A 25,878-nucleotide genomic window follows, 5' to 3' on the forward strand; every position below is an offset into this window, starting at 1 on the left:
GCAATACCCCACATGCTGCACCACAAAAAAGACTCAGCAAAGCCGAAAAAAAAAAAAAAAAAAACTGTGTTTCCAGAAGACAGGAAAAATTAGTAGACACTCATGTGATGGAGTACCTTAACTTTTTCTACGTAATTCACTGAAGTTTCACCTTAACTCCAAAACTTCTACGAATTAGGCCTAGACACTAGCAAGTACCCTTTAGTAAAGAATGCAAACGTTTTTCAGAAAGGAAATGGATTAGCAATCATTATTAGTAAGAAATAATGTGATTTTTTCCCCCCTCCCTCCTATATCCTGGTATCAGATAAATAAATTTGAGTTTCTGATAGGGGAGAGTGTAAACATTAATTTGGGAACTCGGAAGTACTTGTAGGGAAAGGTTGGATGCTTAGGTAGTTCAGGGGCACTAGCAGTATGGAAATAGGAAATTAAAAGAATGGCTGACTCCTTAATCTCTGTAACTGTGTTCAGGAAAAACCTTTTCATCAAATGCGCCTTTAAAAAACCTTATTACATATAACATAGTTGAATTACACGTGGACTGCATCAGGGGCCTTAACATAATTTATGCAGTGATGCTTTGCCAAAATTTATTTCAGCTCTTTAAAATTTCTAGCCAACTTCAGGAATGTATCTTTACTGTATGTGCAAATGCTGCCAGTGGATTCCATACAGAAACCCACCTTGGTTTCACTATTTGTCATACTAAAACTTACATGCACTTTATGTTCAAAAGCAATAAAACTCAAGTCTTTGGTAAGGCACTTCAAAAATGGGGATACCTTTAACAAAAAACCTGTATCCGGATAATCAATCATGAATTCTACAACAAAAATTATTTTTACCTTGCAGACTGATCAACGGCTTTTTTTTTTTTTTAAACTAACATTTACCATTATCGTTTTTAGTGTGAAATTGGTAATAATAAGGAAAAATACCTTCAGGCAAACAAAAAGGTCATGTTAGCTAGGGTCTGAAAACTGCAGTTTTCTTATCCAAGTGTTTTCCATTCAAATCATGTTTTTTTTTTCCCAATAAAGATTAACATAAATATAAGCTGCTTAATAATAACCTTAAAGTCTCATAGGCTGAGGTTCAAGTATTTATACTTCAAATGATAAGGAAATAGATACTAGCAATTTCAACACCTGAAGATTTGGCATTAAAAACCTCAGTAATCAGAACTTCTATTCCTATGTTTGTGATATAAATAGCCATTGGAAAATAGGGCTTTCCAAGCTAACTTCTCATTTAATCTTAAATGAAGGGTGTATGTGGTTTCCTTAACCTATCACGATGCACAAGTTGATGTCTTTCCATGCTACTTACCACCACTGACATCACCCAAGGAAACAGAACACAGTACTTAAAATTTAATGAAATTTCAACAGCAAACATTTCCTATGGGATCTGGTTTCTAATATCTTCCTACTGAGAGTTAATAATACTTATTACCTGTTCAACAACTACAGAAAAAAAAATTAAAAGTGTGAGGTATAGTCATTTAAGAATGAAGTAGTCAAGATTTTCTTTTACTCAAAAAAAAAAAAAAAAAAAAAAAAAAATCACTTCAAAGAGTCAACTTTCATGTACAAAACACAAGATCAATCACAATTATCACTGGACACAAAGGATATTCCAAAGGTTTTTAAAAATGGTAATTAATCTCAAAAAAGAAAAATTTTAGCTTTTATATTTCATTCATTATCAAGACCATGTTTGCTTAATAAGATAATTATGCTATTGATACAAAACATACAGTATTTACACTTAAATGTACAAAATAATTTAATGTTTACAAAAATATTAGAATGTTGAGCTGACTGACACAGTCTTAAGTAATCTCTTCTAGAGAAGTATAGTAAGACCACTGATTTCCATTTCATTTCTTTTTTAATAAGTCAAAGAAAGGATGCTGCAATGCTTCATCCAAAGTAATTCTTTTCACTGGATCATATTCTAACATTCTTCGAACTAGGTCAAACAGTTTCTCATGTTCTTCATCATGACAAAGCATAAATTCCTGAGGAGAAAAATGATGTTAAAGAAGGACATTAAAAAATAGTTAAAAAGTTAAAAAAAAAAATTTAATTCTTTTTTTTTTCTTACCTTCAATGGTTTGCAGCGTCTCCTAACATATCTACCAGCAGAACTATGTTCATCCCAATCTAGCTGATTATGATGAAAATACTTGCGTTTTCTACAGGAAAGAGAAGTCTTGGTTAGTTTAAAAAAAGATTCACATGCTTACCCTGCCCTTACCAGAGAACAGGGGTAACAGACAGAACCCTGAACCATAAGCAGCTCTCTCTATATACATAAGCACACAATTTCTAAATATCTCAACAATAATTATTTATCAGATATCTTAAACTATATCTTTCTTAATCTTGTACCCTATAAGGTTTTAGTATCCCACCTAAGTTGTTTCCAAATACCACATGTGTAACAATGCCAGCTTTAAAACCAGGTTCCTATAACCATTTGTGTAAATTCTGATGTCATTAGATGTGGAATGAGGCTGAAAATCTTTAACAATTCTATGGGTGACTTGTGATAAAGCTATGTTTTGAAACCTCTTATATAATATCTTATCCAAAGACATAGAGCTAGTTAGCAAAAGTGTGGAATTCAAACTAAGACTGATATGATTCCAAATCAAGGTCTTTTTACTACTCCATGTATTATTTTTGTATTGACCTAGGAAAACATTTATGCAAAGGTTAGCCTGAGTATAAAAACACCATTTTATTTACTAGATCACAAAGTAAACACTGCATTACTTTTCAAAAAACTTGACTTCATGAAAAAAAAATCCACAAACAAAGATGGATTTTCTGTAGTTTGAATACAGGCCACTGTATGCACCCAAGGGCTTTAATCTTAAGAAACATACCTTGTTTTCTGAATCATGTGTGTTGGTATGGGTCCTAATATTCGTTCCATCATTGCCAGGTGCTCTTTACTATCATGAGTCTAAAAAAAAGTAGGAAAAAGAAACTTAGCACGTTCCATTTCTGTACATGCAATAAAGGGAAACAAAACAGTGCTTCTGTAAAAGGACCAGGTTAGACAATTATACAATTCATATTACACTCCATTTCAGAGGACTATAACTGCATGAGCTGTATTATCTAATACAAGCCCAGTAAAACTGAAGTCTTTCTGAATTGGATCAGTAAGGGCTGTATAGCAGATGGTGAATAGGTTTTTAAAATGTATTTTATTGACATAGAGTTGATTTACAAACTCTGAATAATTTGTTTAATGTAAAACTGAACAGTTTTTCCTTATTTATTTGTATTTATTGCAGTGTCTAAGATGCCTGGGGAAGATTACCAAAAATCTGTCTCATTTTATCAGCTGCTTAACTAACCTCCATTTACTGAATGGATAGCAACCCTGTAACACTTCCTAATCCTAGATAATAAAAATACAATCCCAGTAATTCTTACAACCCAGAGCTAAGTATGTGGGAACATGACTTTCAAGATACTAGCTCAATAGTATATAGTTCGTAAATGAGGAAACTTGAGCTGTGAATCCAAGTGAAAAAGTTTTATTCTTAAATTACATAGTAACAGAGTTTTGGCTAAAGTAGAATAAACTGTTAAACTGACAGCTGAAATAATACACTCCTTGAGCAGAGGCTGGCAATTTTTCTATAAAAGACCAGATAGCAAATATTTTAGGCTTGGATGGTCACAAATGGTCTTTATCACATATTCTTTTTCATTGTTTAAAGCAGGCATCAGGCAGGATACAGTTTGCCAACCTCTGGAGAGCAGTCTGTGAGCAATGCTTTTTAAACCCATTAACTACTGTGCCTAGCACACTGCTTTCAAAATGATATTCTTAATTCATGACAGGAATAAATAATACAAGCTCCATATCTTCACAAAGCACCTTAGCTGAAGACATTTTGGAGGGTAGAATCCAAATATAAACCGAATCTCAAACCAAAGTTAATAATCCATGCTTAAGATCCCAGTGATTTATAATTGTAAAACCATTTGAAAAAATTTTTATGTGTCAGAATGAAGAAAGCATGCACTGTGCTCAGCTTTTTCCTTGGCCCTACAGCTTACTACCACAAAGTCAGATACCACCTCCTAGGAGTGATGCAATAGCGACTTTCTAGATATCACTTTAATCTAGAGTACTTTTAACAAGCTCGCTACAGATCAGACAAAAGCATGAAGTGCCTCATAGCAGTAAACACATGTATTCTGCAACAGCCACCTAAATGACTTTTAATTCATCGCAGCTTCCTCCTCATCCTGCACTGTCATAACCTCAAATCAACCTTGACAGAATTAGCCAGGAACTCCCTAACAGCCCTCACCCTGCCCAGAACATACTTTGATCATATTACAACCCTATTTCAAGTTCTTCAATGTTACACCACTTGAAGCTTTCAAGAGTTTGAGCTTTCAGATATTAAGTAAAATTATGAGGAAAAAATGTGGAGACCTAAATAACATTTTCACCCTTTTACTTTGCCAAGTAAGGGCTTTTATCTTTTTAAAAATAACTATTATCTCATAAAAGGGACATTTTAATACTAAAAAAACACCAAAAAACAAAACCACCAAACAACAAAAAACAAAGAGGGATAATTTCTACTTGAAAGCCAGAATGGCAACTCTACAAAATCGTTTTCATTTTAGACCAGTCTGTATCTGGAAACCACTGACTTGTAGGATCAGCGAAGAACTAACTCATTGGAAAAGACCCTGATGCTGGGAAAGATTGGAGGCAGGAGAAGGGGACGACAGAGGATGAGATGGTTGAATTTTATCACTGACTCAATAGACATGTATTTGAATAAGCTTTAGGAGGGCAGGGAAGCTTGGCACACTGCAGTCCATGGGGTTGCAGAGTTGGACATGACTGAGGGACTGAACTGAACTGACTTGTAGGGTAAAACAAATATCTTTCTATGGCAAACAAGTACACTACAAGTGTCAGTACTTGCCTATTGACACTATTTTTCTATGTATCCAAAACACTTGATAGCACTATTCATTCTTCCTCAACTAGAGTACCTTTCTGTATGCCTGTTGCATTTATGAACACAATTTCTTCTTCCTGATATGGCCATCACACACTCTCTAGCTTTATGACAAACTCCTACTCCTCCTCATAGCATGGACTAAACTCTCTACTCCTCAGTGATGCCTTCTCTAAGGAAACTTAACTGTTCCGTTTCTGGGTTTCCACCACACTTTTTACATTGTTCCATTTTAACAAATAGCACATTATACTCTTCACAGTTCTTGCATTATCTATCTTGTGTATGACTTTCTTGAGGACAGAGATATTGTCTTCATTTTTGTACACATAGTGCTTAGAAATGTGCCTAACATGTCACAGATGCTTAATACAACGTACTGTTTCTGAATTCTTTTAAAAAACAAGTGCAACATAACCGGAACTGAATGAAAACTGACCACAGATACACTAATTTAAATTTATGAAAGCATGTCACACACACAAAAAATGGATCACATTCACATGAACCATGTTTTTCGTATTCAATAGGAACCATATGTTTAAAATCTCCAATCACATGCAGAGTGAATTATGACCATTCACTCAGAGTAGTATTTCATTCCATTATGGTTTTAGAGGATGACTACTTTGCATATGCAAATTTTAATCTTAAGAATACTGACACACAATGGCAACTTTTCAAAACAGAAACCAAAACTTCAACAGGCCTTTAACATTTAAAGCTCACTATAGAGCCGTGCAACTAGAGGAACCCCTGCTCACCATAACTAGAGAAAGCCTGTACATAGAGCAATGAAAACCCAGTGCAGCCGAAAATACATACATACATACATAAAGCAAAGAATTAGTAAATAACATTTAGTAAATACATACCTGAAAGACTGTGAAACCAAGGTAATATTCAATAAGAATGCAACCTATGCTCCAAACATCACAAGGCTGAGACCAACCTAAAGCTATTTAAAAACAAAACCAAGCATTTTATTATGTAACAATTTAACTGTTAATACACTAAATCTTTTCCTGTGTGGGTGCTCTCTTTATACAGCCCATTTAGAAGAATGATAGTAAATCCACAGCTTACGTTTTTAGTTTTATATCAAACATTATTCAGTATCCTTTGAGTCCTCCATATCCTTATATCAAATTATAGTATTTTAACCTAGGGGAAGAGGCTTTTTATGTAAAACAAGAGACACTAGCAAATGTTTCATAGTCTTTTAATTGCTTGTGCAAAGAGGAACTCTGTTATATCCAGTTCATGGCTGTTCTATGAAACTTTACATTTTATTAATGCAAATACAGATCAACAATTATCCTCAGAATGTAATTACTAACCCCCTATCAATTATCAGCTTGGTATCTGCGTTTCTAGTTTCCATTAAAAGAAATACTGTACTACATAAATTATGTAGGAATTATAATAGATATTACAAATATTCTAAGCACCCATGAGCGGAATTACACAGTCATTTAAAAGTCCACACAGAGGTATCTCTATATGTACTTTCAGATTGTCTATACATGATCTATATTATACTTTCTCCTTCAGAACCCTCAACAGTAGTAGTATTCAAAAAAGAAAAAGACACCTAGCCTTAAGTCTGTATTTAATTAGAAAGAAAAGAGGAAACCACACAGATGTTTTCATCTTTCAAAGTTTAAGTATTTAATACAATAATGTACAAAAAACCTACTTTAAAAAACATTTCAATTTCTTCCAGTAATATCACTGAATTTAAAGACAAAGAAACGATATATGCAAGGTATGATTCAGTTATTTTTGTTAACCCTTACAGGGCGTATCATTTGAACAAATGGAAGATGGAGCCTGTTTCTACTTACAGTAACAGTAACACATGAAAATTTTGCAAATGATTAAGAGCTTGGACCTAAGATGAAAGTTTTCTTTTGCAACCACTCCCTTCTCCCAGTCCAGCTTTCTAGCAAATGACTGTAACCTTCTGTAGCATACCACTGTACATCATCTCATTCTGTTATGGGTTAGCTCTAACACTCTTTGGAATTTCACGTCATTCAGTTTTACTGGAATTTCCCAACTTCTGTTTATTACCAACACCCAAGATGTAAGATCAACCGTCTTCCTCTTACATCTTCCTCTTCAATCTAATTCTGCCTTTATCTTCAGGAGTAACACTTCACACAAACACATAATGAATGCTTCTAATCTTTCCATCTCTTCATTTCTTCTCCTAAAGACCAAGAATGCCAGTTTCGGATTTATAACAGCTGTTTACAGCCTGGCCACCCATGGGACTGTATCAATACCAAGAATCACTATATCTTACCCAACCTAGAAAAAGGCCATTAATTGAGTGTAAGATACACTGCCGTTTTACATACCAATAACAAAGAAAGAAATGCCAATTGTTTCGTGTTCTCCCACAATGTTAAAATGTGGGCAAAAATCTGCTTCTTAAAATTGATAAAACACAGCAAGTTATCTTTTATTTTTTTGGCTGCACTGCACAGCATGGGCACAGCATGCAAGATCTTAAGTTTCCTACACCCACTGCAGTAGAAGAGCAGAATCTTAACCACTTAACTGCTGGGGATGTTCCAACAAGTTTCTCTCTTTTTAAGCTATGAAAATACCTCTCCACCCACATTTCTTTCCACACTATTCTCTCTTACCTTCCTTGCACCCTTCAGTCCTCAACCATGAACATACTTTCTAAACTACTGCAACAGAAGCAGATTCTTTCAGACCACACTAAGCAGAAATCCTAGTAACATCAACCTCAAAGACAAGCTCTAAACCTGCACTGTCCTATGAGGTAGCCACTAACTACACATCGCTATTTAAATCTAAAATTTAAATTAACTGGCCACACTGCAAGTACACAGTAGTCTACTTACGGCTACTAATGGCTACCATATTGGACAGTGCAGATGTAACACTTCTATCATCATGGCAAGTTCTACTGGCTAGTTCTATAAAATATTCTTAATTTCCTTACCCTTTTACCAATCCTCTACTCTAGATAAACACATCATTAGTTTGATTTCATACTCCTATTCTGAACTACCAGTCTTCTTGGACAAAAAGGTAAAAAGTGGAAAAGACTGATTCCATGAAAATGTTTTTTACTATCCAACCTCAGTTGAAACTTACATTCAGCCAAGTATTATGGTTATTCCATTTAACTATTATATCTCCCAGTGTCACCTGATCTGATTTTTCCCCGCTGTTTCCAAGCCCCTCAAAGTCGTCTCTGACTTCCCAGCTCTATCAACACGACCTGGTGACTAACATAAATTTTGAGGCACAAGATGCTCTTTCCCTAAGCTCCCTCTTATCATCCACCCTGCACACAGATGTATGCCCACTAGATCTTCAGCATTTTCATTACCACCAAGCTCTAGTGATGAGACAAAAATAGGTGTTCCCATCATTTCAAAAACCACACTATGATGTCATTAAGCCAACAGAACTTGTTCTCTTATGATCACGTAAGACTGACGTGTTCAAAAATAACGACCACTTGGAATATCTTTACAGATGGTATATTATTCCCACTCAGGAAAAATAATTATAGCAATGACCAGACAGCTTTTATGGAAACAGAAAACATTTTCTGTACACTACTAAGAAAATCATAGCTATCCACCCACTACCTGGCCCCCACAATAGAAACTGTAGAGAACAAAAATATCTTTTCCAATTAAAGTATCAGGAAGTCTGGTGTCTACTGACCCAAAATGACCTCTGGAGCTCTGTAATGCCGTGTAGATACCAAAGTACTATGATGTTCATCATCGTATGTTGCACTTCCAAAGTCAACAACTTTGATATCTGTGTTTTTCAGTGTGCGTTCATCACGTTTCTAGAAAACAGTTGAGTAAACACAAAGTTCAATATATAAAATACTTTACAGCACTATTCCAAAAGGCTTGCCCGTGAATTGCCTTTTTGATTTTCAATATAACCCCTTGAGAAAGGCAAAGGATTACCCTTTTTGGGTTAAACACCAGGATATAATAAGTCTTAGAGGTAAAATTTCTCATCCAAGCATCGTATCAAGCTAAATTAATTTTAAAGATAACTACCGAAATTAACACAAGTCTTTAACTTACCATTTTAGAATTATATTTGACTACATAGTCAGACTTCACAAATAAAATATTTTCAGGCTTCAGATCTGTATGGGTTAATTTATTATGATGCAAAACTACAAAAGAACAAAAAGACATTATTAGTTTCACTCACAAATTTAATCTATATTGCGGGAAGGGAGGAGTGGTGATAGACGTAGGAATCAAAAGCAATTTCATCTTGTAATATGTGCAGTTTTAGCGACAATGCTTTGATATGTTACTTATATAATAAAAACTTTATTGGTATTTAAAAATTTAAGAAAGTGTACTTACAATTTATTGACTGGCAGATCTGATATGCCATTTGCCTGATGTGGTCAATTTGAAATGGCAGAAAGCTATTTTCTTTAATGAAATCATAGGTACTAAGTCCCAAGAGTTCGAATACAATACAAACATGACCATGATGATCAAACCATTCTAGCATCTGGACACATCGGCTAAAACAGATCAAAATAAAAATGATTCAGTTTATAGAACTCTGATTATTTCATGTAACGTGATGGATCACAGTTCCAAGTTTATACTTACAAAACACTATTGGGATCAGTACTATTTAAATGCTCTAATACTTGGATTTCTGAACGAGCTGCTTCACGATATCGTCCCACGTTTTTTACAATTTTCACTGCTACATGTATGCCATCCCTTAAAAACAAAATGAAAATGATAAATGTACAGGAGGTGGTTGAAGACATGTGTCCTAAAATAATCTTTCAGGGCATGTTATAGCAGCTCCTTATTAATGTTTTTTTTTTTAAAGCATTTTAACAAAATTCACTTTACATGGAGTGATGATTCTCTTAATACCTGTGAATGCTAATATTTGTTTCCAAAAGTTTAAATTTACTGAGATTTTTCCCCCCCCTTTTAGAGGAGGATAAAAATATAAACCTTGAACAGAATATACTACTGCTGAAAGCATTTGGTCATTCACTAAGAGAGACTGATAAGAGACTGACTGTGACAGACGGTACACAGGTATTAGTGATTAAAAAGGCTTGTCCTATGTATCTCAGTTTAATGGAAAAGACAGACACAAACAACTTATCATAAAGGTTACAAGTGCTTGATATGGAGTAGACAGAAGAAAGAACCTATTGATTGGGGTTAGGGGAGTTTAGACATCTTCAGAAAGGAGGAGACACACAACTGAGCCCTGAAAGACAACTAACTGTCAATTCATTAGATTTGGGAGAAAATTCCAGCAAAGGAAACACCATCATTAAGTCATGAAGCCGAAACAATGTTTAGTTCATTCAGGGATGCCAACAGGTAGAAACAGCTACAATCTAGGGCAGTGTGCTTTAGACTGGGCGTCCATGTGCACATGTGTGCTAGGCTGCTTTAGTCGTGTCCAACTCTTTGTGACCCTATGGACCGTAGCCCATCAAGTTCCTCTGTCCACGGGATTCTCCAGGCAAGAATACTAGAATGGGTTGCCATGCTCTTACAGGGGATCTTCCGGACCCAGAGACTGAACCAGGTCTCCTGCACTGCAGGCAGATTCTTTACCAACTGAGCCACCAAGGAATACTTCCTACAAAGTATAGAGGGAAGTGATGGTCAAGTGGTTAAGACACAGGCTTTTACTGCCATGGGTTCAGGTATGATCACTGATGATGAACTGAGATCTTGCAAGCCATGTGAGGAGGCCACCTCCACGCCCCCGCAAAGATACAGCTCTGAATGATTTTGAGGAAAAAGGTTTCCAAATCTGCAACTTCCTTTTGTCCTCTTTCCTAAAGCTGACCTTTTTGAAGACAAGCCAGCATTCAAACCTGTTTTCTTCACTATAGCCTTTTCATGTTAGAAAAGAAAACCTCATGGATGTGAAGATTAGTATGGCAAGGTATGTGCCCTAGGATGTCAAAAAAAAAAAATCTTTGAGGCAAACAAATTTTTCTAGTGGCTGGATAGCAAATCTTTCCAATTCGCTTAAGAAGGCCCTAATGAAGTTATAGGCTGGTAAATCATTCAAAAATTATTTTGATGATTATAAAATCTATGATGCATATATCTCAAGGCTTAAAAGAATCACTATAGGTAGCATGGAAACATATACACTACCATATGTAAAACAGATAGCCAGTGGGAATTTGCTGTATGATTCAGGGAATTCAAACCGGGGTCTCTGTGACAATCTAGAAGGGTGGGATGGGGAGGGAAGTTCAAGAGGGAGAAGACATTATGTATACTTATGGCTGATCCATGTTGATGTATGGAAGAAACCGACACAACATTGTAATGCAATTATCCTTCAATTAAAAATAAATGGATTTAAAAAAGAATTACTATAAAACTGCTATGACAAAACTTCTTGTCTCATCTGTTTAATTGTACAGCCAAGTTTTCTAAGGGCTAATATAGCTATAAAAATGAAAGATGGGTAACAGTGTTAGTTAATGCTACTGTAGTAACCATGCGTGGTGAGTGCTTAGCTGTGTCTGACTCTTTGCAACCCCATGGACTATAGCCCGCCAGGCTCCTCTGTCCATAGGACTTTCCAGGCAAGGATACTGGAGTGGGTTGCCATTTCCTCCTCCAGGGGATCTTCCCCTCCCAAGGATCAAACCCAGGTCTCCTGTATTGCAGGCAGATTCTTTACCATTGAGCCACCTTGTGAAACCCATTTTAGGTCTAGTATGAAAATCTGTAACAGATCTTTGTGTACTTGATCAAATTGAGTACTATTAACTGGAGTGTCTCAAATACTCAAGTCTTGGAATCTCAAGATATTTTAAGAAAATTTTAATGGGACAACTAGTGAAATCTGAATCTAACCTGTAAATTAGTAGACAAAATTTGAAAATACACATAATATGCAAATATAGAGAATGAAAGAGTAAATACTATAAAATGTTAACATTTGTGGAATCTGGGTGAAGAATACATAGGAATTCTTTGGATTATTTTAGCAACCTTGATAAGTCAAAGTGGGGTTTCCCCAATAGCTTAGATGGTAAAGAATTGGTCTGCAATGCAGGAGACTTGGGTTCGATCCCTGTGTTGGGAAGATCCTCTGGAGAAGGGAATGGCTACCCACCCCAGTATTCCTGGCCTGGAGAATTCCATGGACAGAGGAGCCCGGCAGGTTACACTCCATGGGGTCACAAACAGTTGGACACAACTGAATGACTAACACTTTCACTAAGTCAAAGTATTTCAAAATATCTTAAAATGTTACTTTATGTTCACATTTTTGTGGTAGAGAGAAAAGGGTGATAAAACAAGACATTCAGGAAAATGTTCTTTATGAAAAGTGGAGTAAAAATAAGTTCAAGGAAAAACCATTTCTAAGTAGTCAAGAAAAGTTTGTTCCTGGATGACAGGAAGCATGAAGCTATTGTACTTACATTCCCCCAAACATAAGGATACATGTTTACTAAAAAAAATCAACACTTAAAATAATCTGGAAATTATACCCTCAGTTATTTTATGATGAGAAAGTTAGATGTCAATTTAAAAATGTGCACTTTTCACTCAACAGTTTTACAAGTTTCACTTACAAAAAAACTTGCAACCACAGAATACATATTCTAGAGCAAAACATGAAAAATGAAGCAGAAAGGATATCAAGTAACAAAAAGGTTATTATAACTCAATCTGAACTTTATTCTGTAGGCTTTAAGTAATTTCTTCATAGTTTAAGAAGCTGACCCTAATGTGCAAATAATATCTTTTGGAAATAAAGGTTTTTGAACCAAGATTAGCCATGCTTTATTGTCTCTGCAGTTCAGAAGTAGGGTAAAGCACTCCAAATCTTTTTTAGAAAGTTAAGGGCCTACGTTCTGAGAAACTCCTCACTGGAACACTCACTTTAATTTCAATTGACTCCATCTGATAAGAATGTTCAACATTCCTGATCAAAATTCACATTCATAAGTAAATAAATCATACACAGTTAAAAGAAATTTTGAATACTTATACCTCCCAGGAAACACAGTTAACCAGTTAAATTCAATTTTATCCAAATTATGGATCCTTCCCTACCAAAAATATTAGAATATTCAAAAAAGAAAAAACAAACTTACATGTCATGATCAATGCATTCTACAACTTTGCCAAAGGCCCCTTCACCCAAAGTATCCACGATTTCATCTAAAGTGAGGGGGGGAGAAAGAAGTATAAGTACCTGAGCACAAATTATCAGTTATTCAAACAATGAAAGCTTAAGTGTGGAATATTTTCAAATGATCTCTATCAAAGCATAACTAAGGTTTCAGCACTCAAAATTATTTTATTTTCAGCTGTTACAAAAACAATTCAGACAGAGCTATCTTTCTTGCTCTAATCTCAAATTCCACTGATTATTTTGGAACTTTAGTAGAGTAGAAATATTTAAACTCTATAGAAAAGAAGAAATACAAAAGAACAACAAACAAACCCACGAAAAACAAAACAAAAAAGCAATGAAGAGTTCTTTAGCCCCCCGCTGACAAACTATTCTTAAAAAGATTATTCTGTCTGCAAAGTTTAAAAAGTGTTGAAAAATATTCTATACATCTTGCTCTTAGAACGTCTCCACTTTGACAGATCAGGTGACCCTCCTCATCATCCTCTATACTCCTGGATCTTTTCCTTCGGTGGCTCTTCTGGAACGGCAAGTGGGCAGCACCAAGATCGTCCAGCCAATCAATATATCAGAGTGAATTCAGGGCAGAATACGCAATTCATTCAGCGGGGAGATATTCAGGCATTCAGATAAGCACCAGGCCACGAACAGTTGGCAGGAGCAATTTCAAATTCAGTCCCCAGAAATTCACAGGGCACAGTTTATGTTACAGAAGAAAAACATGGCAAGGAACAGATTTTCAGATAAGATACTTAAAGTGGCAATAGAAAAAAAACAACACAATTGTCTCTTTAAAATATTGACTTAATTGAAGTCTGAAATTTAAAGAATGCAAATGTCATGATCTATAATCTCTTGTTATAAAATAGCATATGCTGTGAGTTGGGATGTCTAGTTTGTCAGAAAAATGTTTTGAAATGTCAATATTAGTTCAACAAATTTATTATTTAGCAATATTTTTAAACATACACGATTAAAATATAAGGGGACAATAAAGGCTAGTTAATTTCAATGTTCAATGCTAGTTCTATTGAAGAAAACTTGGGAAGGAAAATAATTAACTCAGTTTACTTATCAAACAAGTGAAGATATGTGAATTAAAAAAAAGAACAGGCTTTTTGGACATTTAACTTCCCATTCGGCACCCACTTTCAGAACTCCAACCTAACTAATTGGAACAATGATGCACTGTGTTATGGGACTGTGTTATATTCAGGATTAAATATCCACCAGTGCAACGTTCTATATTTGTTTCCAAGTATTGGGAAATAGGTTTCTTTTAGAAAAAAAGTTTGAGATGAAAGAAAAGATGGGTGCCTTTACTTTTCATAAGATTGTTATAAAGCATAAAAATATTTTTAATATTAAAATGATGAAACTCATGATCTGGTCTACAGAAAATGAGTAAATGTAGGTAAATGAGGGCTAACTAATATCAACAAATACAGATTAGTTGTAAGAATTTTGATACTTCCTTTAAGGATTCAAGTAATTTAAAGACAATTACATTCATACAGTATTATAAACTTTTCCAAACTTATTGGCCCAATAAGAGCTTTTACACACAAGTAAGTATCCACCCAAAATAAAAACAAAATGAATCATACCGAATGTGACTGATGACTTGAACAGTGTCTATTACGCTTCCTTTTAGGACTGCTTCTCCTGCTTCGGACTGAAGATTTACTGCAGTGGATTCGAAAACTGCTTTCAACGTCTCTGTGATAATGTCTAGGAACATATCTTTCGCAGTAGTCATTTCTGTATTCATCAATGTATCTCCGGTCCCGATAATCTCTCTCATTCAAGGACCTTGCTTCTAAATAATGACTGAAAACACATTAAAGTATTAAAAATTACACTCTTCATTCTAGAATAATATGGTTAAAAATAAAACATTCTCTCAAGTACTCCTGGTTTAAACAGCTAACTCAATAAAAGAAAAAAGTACAAACTGATGGGTCAATTTATACTTAACTCATAAAACTTAAAATAATTTTACTTTAACCAACAAGTAAATGTGTTCATATATTTCTACTAATATATACTACTATCAAGAAATAAAGTTTGAGTCAAATCATTCAACATATTCAGTGCTTACTTAAGAGTCCCTTTATTTTCTGATCAAAGTTAAGACCAAAGAAAATTCACAAAACTGCTCTTCTGAAATTCATCAGTCTTAGGATATACCCATCTGTAACTAAGCTCTCTTCCTTTTTTCAGAACTATACACAATACGAGACAGGGAAAAAAGGATTCCTTTCTTAATGTAAGTGAATTTTAGATTTCTCTGGCACAGAGAATTCTCTCAAGAAAGCTGAATCAGAGCTAAAAGGAATCAAATGTATTTCAGCACTTTCATTTTATAGATGGCTAAACCAAGATCCCTAGAAGGAAAATGATTTGCTATGGTTGAAGAGCACATTCTAAATTCTACTGTGTGTGCCAGCTTTACACCTCATCTATCCCATCTTCTCTCTTTATTTCGAGCTTCCTATATCCTCTGAGAAATAGACAACACAGTTTTTGAAGGCTGCTTCATGTGCCAAAGATATCTAAAATACATTCGTCCTAAATGGGAAAAAGATCTTGTAATTGCTTGCCTAGGATTACTCAACCCCCTGCTTCCCTGTGCATTTTGAGTTTCCTGTCATTCCTGTGTGAGAAATAAACAAGAATTCAGGGAAAATAGCATCGCCTGGTACCAGAGTGCTTAACTTCTGAATCTACATATCCCTTTGAAAATCTGATAAAAGATATGGACCCTGTCCCATAAGAAATGCAAAAATGCATAAACAAAACTTGGTGAGAAATTTCAGAGGCCATGGACCTCAGGAAGCAAATGGATTTCAGTTAAGCAGCCTTGATCTGATGGAAAGAAAAAGACACACATTCAATTGGCCCAGTTTCCCGTCCCCCTCTCTACCTGGGATGAGAGTCCTCTTCAACAGAGTGTGAAGCTTCAAGAGGGATGCACATGGAGCACTGAGGGAGAGAGGGGACACCTGCCCAGTCAGACACATCAGCTAAAATAATCCTAATAAGCAATGGAGTGACAGATGTTGACTAGATTGCCCTCACCAATAGGTTTCTTTTCCCCAGAATATGCTGTCATTCTTTTTCACAAAGGAGCTAAATGGTTTAGGCAGAAGTAAAGGAGAAGCATCTCTAAAACTCCTACTCAACAGGGCTGGCATCAAATCCAGGCTGGGGAGATGCAGAAACCCCTTTTCCCCTTTCTCCAGTGTCAGCCTTAAGTTCTAGCCACTGGAAAAACAACTCAGGATGTTAGGGCAAGACTTTAGGTCTATCAGTTGCTTGGAACCATATGGGATCGACATCAAGCTAGACATTACTATACTCTGAAGGGCACCTGTTTAATCCTGTAAGGCATCCTTCCCATAAAAAGCCAAAATTTATCAGAAAAAAACTAACACTATCTTTAGCTGGACTGGTGCATGAGATTAGAGATGCTGATAACCATAATCTTCAGAATAACACACACCAGGGTGAAGTAATACCATGAGAATAAACTAAAAAGCTGAGGACTTCTTCAACCTGTAACAACCAAAGCTTAGAGATTACATAAACAAAATCTACAGAATTATAAAGGCTACATGGACAGAGTGAACAGGATGAACAGATTGATTTTATTTCTAAAAATATTCACTAATCACCCAGTGAATATTTCACAATAGTTCTTCAAAATAGCCAAGACTAACGAGGCTATGCTCATTCCTTTTTATTTCCACACAGGTCCTGTGGGAGATAAAAAATATATATGAGGCAAAAATCTCTGCCAACAAATTAATGACTCAACAATGCAGGAAATGCCAAAAGCCTATATATGAGTGCTTAGGGTCACAGAGGGGAAAAAAATCTCAAAATGCTTAAAACGGTCATGGAAAATCTCATGAAAAAGAGAAGAGTTGCATCTTAAAGGGAAATCAGACTTTGGACAAAGTAAAAAGTAGAAATGAGGGGAGAAAAATGGCATATTACCATCTTACATTTATAGAGCACTTTAACCACAGTGGCTCAGAGATGAGTTTGTCTACATATACTTAGGAAATAATTTCAGCAAGAGCAATTTTCAAATAGGGATGCATAAGCAAATAAGCTGCAAACAGATCATCCAGAATCTTGCATGCCAGCCTGAAGAGCTTAAAACAGTGTTTCTCAGAGGATGGTTTGTTTATTAACAATATCAAAATACTGAATTATTTAAAATGAAGATCCCTGGCCTCAGGTGAGGCTCACTGAATAATCTGATAATATGCATTTTTAACATACCTCCAAGGTGATCCTATTCACACTACAGTTTGAGAATCACTTGTGTAAGGCTTGATACTCTTAGGTTACAGGGACTTTCCTGGCAGCTCAGCAATAAAGAATCCCTCTGCCAATGCAGGAGACACAGGTTCCATCCCCACGTTGGGAAGAACCCCTGGAGAAGGAAATGGCAACCCCTCCGGTATTCCTGCCTGGGAAATACCATGGACAGAGGGGCCTGGAGGGCTGCAGTCAGAAGACTGCAGACACAATTTAGCCACTAAACAACGACAGCTCTATGTTACAGGAAGACATTTAAGGATACAAAATGAGTGTTCATAGCTACATCAGTTTTCCTATGCAGAATTAACCGATCAAGCCTGTAGAAAATGGGCAATTCACAGGCTACTTACGAATCAGGAAAATACAGACACTTCACAATATATGTGAAAAAAGGTACAATAACTCATATACAATAAAACTGCTTATATATCAGTAAGGAAAATACACTTTAATAGAAAAAAAGGCTAAGAATACAAAAATAATGTTCAAAATGAACTACAATTAAAAAAAATAATGTTCAAGTGGTAAGTAAATATATGACGGAGGACAAACTCAACAGAAATTTAAAAATTCAAATGATAACAAAGCACTATTCTTGGCATTTCAAAATAACCAAGACTGATGAGAGAATGAAGGAGCAAGTTGTAGGGAATATAACTTGGTACAAACTTTCTGGAAAAATACATGAATATGTAGCAAGAGTCTTCTAAGAGTTCACACTCTGAACTATCCTGTCTCTTCTTAGAATCTATTTCCAAGAAACATGAGAGGCAAAGATTTGCATACATAGGTATTTTTTAAAATAATCAGAAATAATTTTATATCCAAATAATGGGGGATTAGCATCCTATCAAGATTACCTTTATACGTTTCTGTATTTTTCATTTTTTCCAGTAATTTTATTAAAAAACACTCTTGTAAAGTTTTGAATCTTAAAAAGACTATTAGACTACTCCAGATTATGGAGAGAAATTACCACCAGACATCTCTGGTGCCAAGAAGAAACTATTAGTCTAGTGGTTATTGGACAATCATGTTTATACAGTTAATTATTACATAAATGAACTGTTCATCAATCATACCAGTTCTTTTTTACCTACATAATGCATAATAAACTTATGAATAATTAGTATTATGACATTATGCCTTACAGAGTATTTTGTATTTATTTTAATATAGGATACAGATATTCTCTATAGTACTGGGATACAGATATTTTCTATAGTACATTAATTTAGCTCAGGTCATTGAAATCCTGGCAGAGATTCTCTTTTCTCTTCATACAATGTAAAGAATGATTAGTCTGCATTGATTACCAATAAGCTTACTGTTCTGCAGAACAAGTCTGTTTTAGCATGGAAAAGGAAAAAAATTACATACTGTTTTTTAAAGTAACCCCAGCTGGCTAATTTAGAAAGCAATCTGGCAAACAGTCCCAATGGAACATCTGCACAAAACAAGGAGAAAACATAGAACCAACAAAAACAAATGAGAAAGGGAAATTCATGGAGGACAAAATGAAAGAAACTACTCACCTAGGCTTTGTTTAATCATTTAGGAACTTTACAAAATTCCTCCAATTCTACATAAATGTATTACCTCCAAATTTTACACTGGTAAAAATACACTAAAACAGGACACATGCCATTTGGTATTTTTATTGCGGCCCTTCCCTAAATTACTGGCTACTGCCTACGCAAAGGAATGGTTCTTAAAACAGCCAAGCTTCGAAAAATTCCAAATATATTTACTGGTCTTATCTACAATACAGCATAAGCAACTAATCCCCAAAGCATGTTAACATTCTCACAGGGCACACTATTTTTCTAATCTGGGTAACTCTCCCCACCCGTCATTCTCTCTCATTTGTGGAGCCCTAAATAAGTGCCCAATGTACACATCTGCCTAGTATTCACATACAAATTGAAGGCACCTGCTGGTCCTTTAATCACTCACTTCACTTGTGTGTGTCCTATCACCACTTTTGTGTCTCGTTTCACACAACTACGTTACTGGCAGCAAGACTCGGTCAACTATCTCCCATAGGTCCTAAATGGATTCATGAGGGTAGGCACTCTCTTCTACTCACAGTAATGTCTAGCATATAACAGGCACTCAGGAAATCTTTTCTGAATGAGTATTTGTTGACGGATTTATAAAAACAATTTGACAGATGAAAGCTATACAAGCTAATGGCAAATCATTTAAACTATTTGTGTTAAAATGGTAGTAGTTCAAGACTAATTTACCAATCAGACTCTTTAAACTGGTGATGTGGTTTACAATATCTGTTCTCTTGCGTACTGCTGTGGGATCTCCTCTTCCGTTTGTGACTTCCACTGTAGCTTTCATGTCCCCAGCTTTCTCTGCTATCCCAATCAGGGCAGTGAGTTCTTTTGGAATGCCGCATCTGTTAATGGAAATGAAAAGTGAGTTGTGGAATCAGATGGCTTGTTTACTAAATACAGTACTTTACATTAATATTGATTAAATACAAAAACACCCAAGACATGGGGTCGCAGAGGTTCTAAAATGTTTGTAGGTAATGTTTCCCAAGGCATGGGGGCACTACCCCACTGGTATGTCAGATGATTGATTCTAAGTGGCACACAGATCCTGGTACTAAATAACAATGTGAGACCTTAATACTTTCTTTTTCAATTCTTCTGGATAAATTCTCAGTTCGGTGCTTGTCTTCAACTAACATTCGCTAACTGCTATTTTAAAAATAAAGAGTCAGGATTCAGGCTTAGAGTCTTTTCTCTTGTGTCTCCCATCTTGGCAGGTGGATGCTTTACCACTGCGACATCTGGGAAGCTTTCTTACCATTTTCCTATGGTAAATTGCTACTAACCTCTTAAATTATTGCTATTATCAAACTGTAGGTTATTGATGTTAACTGTAAAGGTGAGCTAGTTTAAAACAAGTATCATGCATCTTTGGCAAAACATTGTAACACAAATAACTGAAGTCAGAGAAATACTTAGGGATACTAATACAGGAGATGATTTTGTTTTAAAGGTAAAGAGCCACTAATGCAGATCCTTTTTCTCAAACACTCAAGAGTTCTATTCTCTAAATCTTGAGAATGACTCTCAGCTTTGAATAGAACTCGGGGTGTGAATAGAACACAGTATTCAACTGAGAACCTGAAGAGCAATAAAAATTTTTATGAACTCATTTCTTCTAACCACAAGTTTATTTTCAGATCATCCTACAGCCTTCTTAAAATTAAACCTATCTGTTGTAGATCTCGCGTGACTAAGAAAATGAATGTGTAAGGATGCGTATGGTCACACTGAAATCAGACAGCAACCTACAAACTTCATTAGGTTTTTCAGGATCTGTATTCTAACAAGTCATCCCTATCTGCCTCTCCACATCTTAGCTCTTTCACAAAGCAGATTTGTTTTTAACAGATGTCCAAACTCTGTTGAAGGCCGTGAGTTTCACAACCCAGCAAGGAGCTGAAAAAGGTAAACTGGAGCAAAGCCAGCTTAGTTAACCTCCTTCAGTTTGACCAAATGACTCAGTAACAAGCAAATGAATTCAAGTAACACAACTTAAATGATTTCAAATGGTTTAAGAAAGATTTTGAAATGAGGCATCTCCTGGGAGGTATTTCCTAATATAGGTAAAATATAGGTAAAATGCCATCAGAGCCTGAAGCCACTAATATTCAGATCTTTTAACTCACTTCTCTTGCTGATTCTAACGCTATGCCCATCACACATACTTCTGATATGTAGCTTCTCTTTTAGCTTGCTTCAAAAAAGGAAGACAAAAAAAAAAAAAAACAACAACAAAAAAAGGAAGACAAGGCACTGGTTAAGTCCAACAAACTCTACAACTCTAGTTAGGGTTCTCACTGGAAATTGGTATGTGAGCATTTGGATTTGACCTATGACATATTCATAGGTCATCTGAATATGGGAAACTGAAATAAACCACACTACAAATTAAGGAGCAAAAAAGACCATCAGAAAAGCCATAAAAAGAACTGTATTTTTAGTGGAATTCTTCTGACCCTTTGATTACCCCAATTGTATTTTAATCACATAGGAACTTTAAAACTGCTTAGTTTAAAAAAAAAAAAACTGCTTAGTTAAGCATTCTTAAATCATACCAAGCAAAATCCCATCTGATGATTGATGCTTATTATTATGACTAATACACATAGTTTTTGCAAAACATGTCTGCTGCAGCTTTTTTCCTTCTACTGTCAGCCAGTCATAACTGGCTCACCTGTGAACAAAACATAATTCTTATATAACCAGTTATCAATGTGAAAATATTAAAATAAGAGACTTGGGAGACCCAAAGTTTTTTATTTCTCTAGCCAAGTTCACTACTTTCATTTTAATTCGTCTGTTAGGAAGCCCTCCTTCACTACTCTTCAGAAATATTTCCTCAGGAGGCCAAGAAAAGAATCCCAGACCCAGGTTACACAAATTAAGTTCCTTCACATACAAAACAAAAAAACAAAAACAAAAACCCACCCCCTAGAATTATTGCATTACCTCTACTTAATAAAGAACTCTACATGTTAGAATCATTAGACATCTTCCAATAAAAACACCAAATACAAAAAACATCAGATATGCTTATATCCCTCTTGGAAACCTGATTCTCTACTGCCTTTAACACTCTATTTTACCCAACAAATTTACATCTATATATATGGCTTTAAAATATCTATAAAGGTTAAAGTTATGATTAGATGGCTCCAAGAGGGACGTAACTGGTAACAAAAAGCCTGAAGGTGTATGTATGGAACACAAGCATATAAAGATAGCTATAAAATGAGATCAGGAGATTGACCCGGTCAGTTTGGACTGCTGTTTGCAAAGGACAGGATAAGCATACTACGGTTGCTTAAGTAATCAAGGACAATGTGATTCAAAAGCAACAGAAATGCAAATCTGCTGCAATAATGACACGCTCCACTTTAAAAAGTTTGCACAATGGCTGAGTCTCTCCTATTTACATCTCATAAGCACGAGCTAAATTCCACCGCCTGGACTCGCAGACTTGCAGTTCCTCGGACGCCCAGTCCACAGTCCCAGCCTATCCGCCAGGGCACCTGGCCAGGGCCTTTGGCGCACTCAAGAGATTTGACCCCGGAAAATCCCCGAACGCTACCAACAGCTGAGGCCAGGCACCCACGGAAGGCTTGACCTAGGAGTATACTTGCTCCAGGCGGTTCTAGAAGGGTTCCTGACAGGTACTCACTCTGACCGGCGGGACGAAGCACGGCCTAAGCAGCCATGATGCGAGAGGCCTGGGTGCTCTGAAAAAACCTAGCGGCTGAGCCGAGGCCTTTTATCCCTAAGATTTTAAATCTACTATGACGCCTGGGCAACTTTAGGTTTTAAATGTCACAAGCAGAGCTGTGTCCCAAACGCACCCCGGTCGCCGAGGCCCCGAATCCCGTCGTTTTTCCGACACCTGGCTTCGAGACTTACAAAACCGGGAAGCCGCCCAGCCCAGAGCACACTGCCCGAAGCCTTACCTCTGCAAAAACAAAAGGCCCTTTGGCCGCGAATTGTCGGCAAACCGCCGTCTTCTCTCTCCAGTAGCTGCGACAAACACCCTACAAAATGGCGGCCGCGCCGTCTCCCTACAACCCCCCGGCAGCCTCTAGCACCGCCCACACCAGGCGAACGCGCCTGCGTAACAGAGCTCCCGCGCTCCCTCTCCACCCCTAAGGGGCGGGTTCCACGTGACGTCAGGAATGGCCCCGCCCTCCACCACGCAGTTGTCCCCGCGGAGCAGTCACTGCCCCGAGACGTGCTTTGGTTGAGGCTGCGCCCTAGATTGTTTTCGTTCTGGGAGCACCTGGGTCAAACTGGGCGGAAACGCCCTAAACTTGTGGCGCCTGTCTGCAGCTATGGGAGGGATTATTCTGAATGCAGCACCTCTCAGCAGAGCCAACGAAGGCTCCGTTTCCTGCTCTTCCGCCCAAGTGGGCTGCACCATGGCACTTTGGCTGCCTGCCTTCCGCCTACCGGAGGACCTCAGTTCAGTTCAGTCGCTGAGTCGTGTTTGACTCTTTGCGACCCCATGAACCACAGCACGCCAGGCCTCCCTGTCCATCATCAACTCCCGAAGTTTACTCAAACTCATATCCATTGAGTTGGTGATGGAATCCAACCATCTCATCCTCTGTCGTCCCTTTCTCCTCCCGCCCTCGATCCCTCAACTCAGGCACAATCATCACGCAAGAGACAAGCCCCAAACCAGGTCCAGACTGGTGCTGGGGATAGTGTAATTGAGCCTGCTTGCAACTTCCTGTCTAAAAATGGATTCCGATAATTAAGAGGAGAGCCTAGGAAACAAGCTCAGAGGTACATATCTTTTTAAGGCCTATGCTCCTGAGAAAAACTAGCAACAAAAAGAGAAGTTTTTGTTGAGACTCCTTACCTGTCTCCTGAGCAGATTTGGTAGCTAAAGTTTCCCTAACAAAGTTTTTCCTATTATTTACCCCTGTGGGTTTTATTCAAAGTATGAAAGTGAAATTGCTCAGTCGTGTCAGACTCTTTGCGACCCCATGGACTGTAGCCCACTAGGCTTCTCCATCCATGGAATTTTCTAGGCAAGAGTACTGGAGTGGGTTGCTATTTCCTTCTCCAGGAGTTCTTCCTGACCCAGGGATCGAACCCGGGTCTCCAAGCAGAATAATATATGAGAGCTAATGAGCCCAGTTAAAATAAGGTATTTCATAGTTGTAAGAATCCCTGGACAGTTTCCTTGTGAGCTGTAAGTAAGAAAAGAGGGTCAAAATTTAAGCCCTGGGGAGCACTTACGGGGCAAGAAAAAAGCCTGAAAATGAATGATCAGAAGGAGAGGAGAACCAAGAGTTTGGTGTCAGAGTAAAGTAGTAAGGACGGGTAAGGATATGTGTGCTCCTTAAGTTAAGTGGTGTCTGACTCTTTGCAACTCCGTGGACTGTAGCCTGCCAGAGTCCTCTGTCCATGGGGTTTTCCAGGCAAGAGTACTGGAGTGGGTTGCCATTTCCTACTCCAGTATTCATTAGAAGGACTGAAGATGAAGCTTCAGTACTTTGGCTGCCTGATTGGAAAAGCCAGCTTATTGGGAAAGACCCTGATGCTGGGAAGGATTGAAGCCAAAAGGATAAGGGGGTGGCAGAGGATGAGATTGTTAGATAGCATCACCGACTCAATGGACATGAAATAGAGCAAACTCCAGGAGATAGTGAAGGAGAGGGGAGTCTGGCATGTTGCAGTCCACAGGGTCACAAAGAGTCAGACACAACTTAGTGACTGAACAACAACTCCAGGGGCTCTTCCCAATCCAGGGATCAAACTCCTGTCTCTTGCATCTTCTGCATTGGCAGGCAGATTTTTTTTTTTTTACCACCAGCACCACTTGGGAAGCCCAGGAAGCCCAGAGTAAGGGAGAGAAGGGGTTAAATGCGAAAAAGACTGACAGTGACAGATGCTAGAAAAGTGGCAGGAAGGGTTGGTGCTGAAAAGTGTCAGGATTTTGTGTTCTGACAAACAGATGAATAAAAGAGAAAGTCAGAAATCAAATTTGAGAAGGCAGAGTTGGGACTGTTGTGGGCTTAAACCAAATAGAATGAGTTTGTACCTTGTTGGGTGAAAGGAGGGCACTGCCATTTCATGATCTAATATCATAGAAAACGTGCCACCCACTTTGGATAAACTGAATTGTTATGGCGATTGTATCCCATGTCAAGAAGTGAAGAAGTGAAGTTGAAAAGATAATTGGAAAATTGGAAGTGAAAATTTGCTATCCTGTAGAATGAAACAGACAACTTTATTCTCCTCACCTGGAATAGCCACCATTTCTGCGTTTACAATTTTAAATCTTAGCCATCCTTCGATGTGTGTCTCTAAGATGCTGTCCCCGACTGCATTAGTTCCCACTCATCTCCCTCTTCTTGACTACTCCAGTTAGAGATGAAGCCCTCAAACAGTTGGCCAAGGCACACTGGTGTGCCTGGAGCCACCAATATACGCTGACCAATTTTGCCCATAGACTGAAATGTATTGGTTCTACAACTGATTATACTTACTGTTTCAAGAACATGTATCAGTTAGGATGCTTAGCTGAGTAGACTGGGCCATCTTGCAAGGTAAAGTCAGACTCAGCTTGAGGCATACAGAGACATAAATTAAGCTGGCACCAAAGAAAACTTATCATTTTTGCTGGAGCATGAAAGATCTTTGTCTCATGAGGATCAGGAAAGTGGTCAGGAAAGTGCACAGTTTTGCTCAAACAGCAATATAAACTTAAAAGACAGCCAAGTGGGAAGGACACCTACAGAGGGATAAATAGACCTCACA

At 37.2% G+C, this 25,878-nt stretch overlaps 1 protein-coding gene across 3 annotated transcripts; it reads right to left on the reverse strand.

The window, feature by feature from the left end:
- Nucleotides 1–1,361: 1,361 nt before the first annotated feature.
- CLK4 (CDC like kinase 4) lies at nt 1,362–23,200 on the reverse strand. Of its 3 annotated transcripts, none has more exons than XM_005904972.2 (13): nt 23,061–23,200; nt 19,798–19,958; nt 14,821–15,043; nt 13,643–13,733; nt 13,173–13,239; nt 9,670–9,786; nt 9,412–9,578; nt 9,118–9,212; nt 8,738–8,867; nt 5,893–5,975; nt 2,900–2,979; nt 2,113–2,203; nt 1,362–2,026 (listed from the first exon to the last, which is right to left on the reverse strand). In XM_005904972.2, exons 2-13 carry the CDS (start codon nt 19,956–19,958, stop codon nt 1,886–1,888), a joined length of 1,446 nt encoding a protein of 481 aa, XP_005905034.1. In that variant the 5' UTR covers nt 23,061–23,200; the 3' UTR covers nt 1,362–1,885. The 3 variants fall into 3 exon arrangements, with proteins under 3 accessions (XP_005905034.1, XP_070230279.1, XP_070230280.1); XM_070374178.1 differs by lacking the exon at nt 23,061–23,200 and adding an exon at nt 16,140–16,198 and having other exon boundaries at nt 19,798–19,933; XM_070374179.1 differs by lacking the exons at nt 13,643–13,733; nt 19,798–19,958; nt 23,061–23,200 and having other exon boundaries at nt 14,821–14,961.
- Nucleotides 23,201–25,878: the final 2,678 nt, after the last annotated feature.

Source organism: Bos mutus, chromosome 7, assembly GCF_027580195.1.
Source record: "Bos mutus isolate GX-2022 chromosome 7, NWIPB_WYAK_1.1, whole genome shotgun sequence".
Lineage (NCBI taxonomy): Eukaryota > Metazoa > Chordata > Mammalia > Artiodactyla > Bovidae > Bos > Bos mutus.

Bases quoted from the DNA above. Each gene is read 5' to 3' on its own strand.
- CLK4 (XM_005904972.2), bottom strand. From the start codon at position 19,958: ATGCGGCATTCCAAAAGAACTCACTGCCCTGATTGGGATAGCAGAGAA. The intron at 15,044-19,797 runs GTAAATTAGTCT...ATGTGTTTTCAG, and splicing joins CAGTTTAAAGAGTCTGATTG to TCATTATTTAGAAGCAAGGT. The intron at 2,204-2,899 runs GTATGTTTCTTA...TCTTTCCTGTAG, and splicing joins CACATGATTCAGAAAACAAG to AAAACGCAAGTATTTTCATC.